The following is a 6000-nucleotide window of genomic DNA, read 5'->3' on the forward strand; positions in this document are numbered from 1 at the left end:
AGACAAGTTTGTATGTGTTTGTTTGTTAGTTAGTTTGTTTTGTTTGTGTATACACATTTGCATGCATTTGTGTGTGTGTGTGTGTGTGTGTGTGTGTGCGTGAGTGTGTTTTGTGAATGTTTAAAAAAGACAAGAAGGACTGTTGAATGGCATGAGTTTGCATGTACTTTCAATTGAAGAAGACAAGTTTGTTGTTCACACGGATACAAACGAAATTCACATTCATATACAAACACACATACATACATGCACACACATATACATATATACACACACACACATACAAATGAGTAAACATATGTCTGGTGTTTGCATGTTTGACATGTCAAGGAAGAAAGCCGAATACAGAAGAATAAAGTAAGAAACAGTAAAAAAATATTTACAATGTATATTTAGAAGATTTTATAAAAAAATAAATGGATGAACAAACGAATGAATGGTGTGTATGGTTGAATGAATGAAAGAACGAATGAATAAATGAATGAATGAATAAATCAATGAATGAATGAATGAATGAATGAACGAATGGTATGTATGGATGAATTAATGAATGAATGGAAGGGCAAATGAATTATTGAAAAAATGAACGAGTGGATGAATGAATGAATGAATGCATGAATGAATGAATGGATGAACGAGTGGATGAATGAATGAATGCATGAATAAATGAATGAACGAACGAATGAATGAGCAATCACGTCAACAATATCATAACGTACAAATTCTATAGTTATTAAAAGGTTAAAAAAAATGGATATTTTTAGGAACATAGAGCAGAGTTAACACAAATCGCTAAACAAAAATATAAACAAGAGATAAACTGAGCATAGAATAAATATTAATTTAATGACGTGGTAAATTTGTAAACAAAGAACAAAAACTGCAAATTAGTTTTTATATCTATGGCAGATAAACTAGGTGTGGTGCAAAAATTTTGGTATATAAATAGAGCATAGATAGATAAATAAAAATTAACAAATGAACAAAGAAAAATCATAAATTGTAATTAAAATAATTAAAAATTATGTGCAATAAAAAAAACAAAGAATTCACCACAAATGAATGCATAGAAACTAAAACAACTATAAAATAGAGCAAAAACAAAGATAGCAAAATAAACAAAGATATAAAATACAGCCCTGAATGAAAAAGAGGAAAATAGTTATTTTATTTATGGTCTAAGGATAGAGAATGGTGAAAGAGATTTTGTTATCTTTGGTTAGGAGGGGTCCATCTATTCATATGCAAAATGTTGTTTTGTTATATTTTTTTAGTGTTTTACTATTTTTTCCGGTGTTAAATTTTTCTGTTTATTCATTTTATTTAATGGACGACATGGTGGTTGGATGGTTAGAGGCGCCTGAACATGAGCTGCAACCGGTTCGAATTCAGAAAGATTCCCGTCTTACATGACGCACTTTAAATACCGTTTTGTAGAAACAATCACAATTTAATTTTAAGTAAGATTAACATGGATGAAACAGAAAACAAACAAAAGAGCAAACGAGCGAACAAGCGAACAAACGAACAATTTTTTCCAAACAAAACATAAACCAAATTAACAAAATTAAAATATTGATTCGCAGAAGAATCTCAAAAATAAACATCGCCGAATTGGACGTTATTGGATTATGTATGCGTAAAACTGGAGGTGAAACTTTTTTGCCTACAAAAAAGTACAATAAAAATATACAAACGACTACATAAACACACATGTACATGCATACATAAATGTATGTATGTATGTATGTATGTATGTATGTTTAAACCAAAACGTGATGAGTGACACTGAACCGTCAAACATCAAGTAACAAATGGATTAACACTTTGATTTGTCGTTAATTGCACATGTCGGCATTCAGTTGGATATTTTCAAGCACACAGACACGCAGGAACCGCTGCAACAAGCACGAAATGTGGTTAGTTGCGAAAAACAGTTCCCAGCTGTCGCCTGATCTGACGCTGATTCTTTTGCATATTGCCTTAAGAAATTTAAGGGTGTTGGGGCCCATCGGGCCGAGAATCTCGATACATATTGGCAAGAATTCCATCGAGGGGAGGGCGTTCCCATATTTTTTCATTTTCTCGTCCGCTGCCCCGGCCGCGGCCAAACCGCATTCTTTACTTGTCAGGTTTACGTATCGTTCGGCGAGGGTGCCAGGGACCGTAACATCCCACGCCAAACATCTGCCGGCTCTCCAAGGTATTAGTGTGCATCCGTCCGGGCGCCTACCATCATGCGCAGAAATGCCGGATGGTTCCTTGAGAACCGGGATTGAAGCCTTTGAGAAAAGCCGACAAATGTATTTGTTTAGCGCTGAGTGACGTAGTTGACGGCCCCCACCCAGGCGACAAACCAAACCGTGGTGCCCAAACCTGTCCGCCCCTGCGCCACATCGGCACGTGTATTTATTCTGAATGACCAGGCCAAGTCTGAAGCCAATGGCAAATCTCACAGACTCGTCGTCGAGCCTGGTGCCCACAGAGGTGTTGGGCCACGATCTCAACCACCCACAGCTGGCAACGCTGGACATGTATGTATGTATGTATGTATGTATGTATGTATGTATGTATGTATGTATGTATGTATGTATGTATGTATGTATGTATGTATGTATGCATGTATGTATGTATGTATGTATGTATGAATGTATATATGTTAAAACCAAATCATTGACGAATGACACCAAAAGCCAAGCGTCTGACTAAATTTAATTTTATTTGCTATAACGTCACTCAGCCACGTCGGCATTCAACTCCACATTTTCCAACACACAGACTCGCAAAAACCGCAGCAGAATGCACGAAATATTATTCACAACGAAAAAATACTCCCTACTATCGCCTGACCTAATACTAATATGCTTACAAATCTGATTGAAAAACTTGGAGGTGTTACGGTCCATGGGGCCGAGGACCTCAATATAAATCGGTAAAAACTCCATCGAGGGGAGAGCTCCGTCATACTTTTTGATCTTTTCATCAGATGCCCTGGTTGCAGCCAAACCGCTTTCTTTGCTAGTAAGCTGCACGTAGCGCTCAGCAAAGATGCCCGGAACGGTAACGTCTCACGCCAAGCACCTGCCGGCCCTCCAAAGAATCAAGGTACACCCGTCAGGGCGCTTACCATCATGCGCCGCGATGCCCGACGGTTCCTTTAAAACCGGAATTGAAGCCTTGGAGAAAAGCCGGCACACAAAATCGTTTATGGCTGAATGTCGCTGCTGGCGACCTCCGCCCAAACGAGACAAACAAGACCATGATGGCCGAGTTCATCCGCCTCCGCGCCGCACCTGCATGTGTATCGACTCTGAACGGCCAACCCCAGACGGAAGCCAATGGCTGACCTGACCGTTTCGTCATCCAATCTGGTACCCACCGACGTATTGGGCAAAGATCTCAGCCAGCCACAACTCGCCTCGCTGGATACTGCCAGTATGTATGTATATATGTATGTATGTATGTATGTATATATGTATGTATGAATGTATGTATGTATGTACGTACTACTATTCTGCATGTGCAACTATGTATGTGTTTGTTTATGAATGGGAATATATATATATATATATATATATATATATATATATATATATACACACACACAAATGTATGAGTATATACGTGTATTGTACATAAGTCTGTATGTTGGTCTGTTTGTTTGTGTGTACGTTTATGTGTGTACGTGTGTGTACGTGCGTATAAATGAAAGCAAGGAATTGATTTTCCAGCCCGAAAGCAGTACGGGAGACTTTGCATATGTTGCTCTGCATACATACATACATACATACATACATACATACATACATACATACATACATACATACATACATACATGCATACATACATACATACATACATACATACATACATACATACATACATACATACATACATACGAAACGAAACGAAATTATTTATTTGCTTCTCAAAATTGAAAATTAAAAGAAAGCAGGATGACCATAATAGAATTTATATGAAATTCATCTAGTATGGCCACCTAAACAGAAATGTTCCATGTTCACACAAATTTTCAGCAAATAATAAAAATTTTCCCTAAATGATCTATGAGAGGTATGTTAGATGTTAGTTTTTAGTAAATTAACAAACTCAACTATGTTAGCAAATCAGGTGTTAGTACGATGGTTCATGGTTTATGTATAACAATGTTTGGTATCTATCCAGAAAAACACGGGATAGACATTACATAGTTATCTATATATTTAAGCAATATATAGAATTATAAATATATATACATTGTTCTAAAAGTTAAAGCGAAAGGAATATTTTATTTGCTTCCCAAAATGACAATCAAGAAGGCAGGATGACTATGATCGAGCTCGTGATCGAGCTCGAGCTCATCTTGCACAGCCACCCTGTCACAAATAAAACAACAAACGGTAAGAATATTCAGGAAAATGTAACATCATATAACTAAATTATTTTGACTAAATCAACAGAACTTAATTCTTAAGTTTAAAATAAAATTTTTCAGTTTCTGCCTAAATTTAACATCAGACATTGAGTCAATTTTAAAGTTGTTCTTTAATAGCAAATTCCAAATTCTTGGTCCTTTGCAATATACGTGGAAGAAGAGAATGTTTGTTTTTGATGAATTTGATCTAATGTAATTTTGTCTCTTGTTGTTGCTGCAAGTGTAGTAATGATTGAATATTGATGGTAACTTGTTTGTCAGCTGTTTGTAGACAAAATTAGCCGTGAAGTAGGCATTCACCTGATCAAAATTCAAATTTTTCGTTGACAAAAATAATGGCAACGTGTGCGATTGCTTTGTTGATGATGTAACTAGCCGTACTGCCCTCTTCATTATTAATCGGATCGGATCGGTGATCGTGCGATAGGTACCAGCCCAGACTACGTTGCAGTAAGAGATGTACGGTACGCATATGGCGTTATAGAGCATATTTAACGTTCTTCTTGGAACGTAAAATCGAACTTTGTTGATAACATCAAAATCTTTCGCCATTTTTCCTGATTCGTAATTTACGTGGTGTCGAAAACTTAATTTTTGGTCAAGGTGGACACCTAGAAATTTAACTGATTTGCTTTCGCTTATTTCTAGTCCATTAATTGTAATCTTTTACGGTTCTTTGTAGTTCAGATACTGAACCGGCCCAAAAATAATCATTTGAGATTTTTTGTCGTTCAACGTTAATTTGTTGTTTTGAAACCATTTGACCACTTCTTTAATGGCAATATTGGTTTTATATAAAAGTTCATGAATATTTTCACCTTTAATAAAAATATTATTGTCATCGGCATTACAAACAAAATCAAAAAACTTCGATGCCTTGGGAAGATCGTTTATAAAGATCACAAACAGTAGTGGACCCAATATGCTTCCCTGAGGAACTCCAAAGTTATTTGTCAGTATCGTCGAATTTTTGTTCTGCTATCTAACAAACTGTTTCCTATCGGTCAAGTAGTTACTAAGCCATCTTAGGGGTGTTTCACGGATTCCATAATAATTTAACTTTTCCATCAAAATGCTGTGGTCGATGCAGTCAAAGGCTTTTGACAGATCGATGCAAGTTCCAACGACAAAGTTTTTATTTTCTGCAGCTACTCCAATTTTTCGGATCAACTCCACGATTGCCAACTCTGTTGAGTGTTTATCACGGAAGCCAAATTGAGAGTCTGAAATTATGTTATACTTTTGAAGAAAATTGACAATTCTTTTGTACATCAATTTTTCCATAATTTTTGTAAAGGCCGGTAGTAACGCTACAGGTCGATAGTTGGTTATATCGGTATTACCTGTCTGCTTTGCTATTGGAATTACTTTTGCCACTTTGAAACATTGAGGAAATATGCCTGTCGCAAAAGAAAAATTAACCAGATAACTCAAAATTTGAGCTGTTGAGTTGATTGTGGAAACAACAATTTTTAAAGGAATGTCATCAACACCACTTGAATATTTGGGTCGTAAACTTTTTGCCGTCTCGACAACTTCTTCAAATGAGGTATCAAGCAAAAAAA

At 36.2% G+C, this 6000-nt stretch overlaps 2 protein-coding genes across 2 annotated transcripts in view; both read right to left on the reverse strand.

Moving 5' to 3' along the window:
* Positions 1–1838: 1838 nt before the first annotated feature.
* Positions 1839–2945, reverse strand: HELRODRAFT_175280 (hypothetical protein; the record flags this gene model as incomplete). The annotated part of the gene is made up of 2 exons (XM_009022721.1): positions 1839–2229; positions 2851–2945. 2 exons carry the CDS (start codon positions 2943–2945, stop codon positions 1839–1841), a joined length of 486 nt encoding a protein of 161 aa, XP_009020969.1.
* Positions 2946–4288: 1343 nt separating this feature from the next.
* Positions 4289–6000, reverse strand: part of HELRODRAFT_175281 (hypothetical protein) — a gene marked incomplete at both ends in the record, with an annotated part of 3173 nt that continues 1461 nt past the window's right edge. The window contains 4 exons of the mRNA XM_009022722.1: positions 4289–4376; positions 4521–4735; positions 4817–4992; positions 5779–5877. Of these exons, the coding sequence (XP_009020970.1) occupies positions 4289–4376; positions 4521–4735; positions 4817–4992; positions 5779–5877 (578 nt within the window). The remainder of the gene's footprint in view (positions 4377–4520; positions 4736–4816; positions 4993–5778; positions 5878–6000) is intronic.

Source organism: Helobdella robusta, assembly GCF_000326865.2.
Source record: "Helobdella robusta unplaced genomic scaffold HELROscaffold_33, whole genome shotgun sequence".
NCBI classification, from domain to species: Eukaryota; Metazoa; Annelida; class Clitellata; order Rhynchobdellida; family Glossiphoniidae; genus Helobdella; species Helobdella robusta.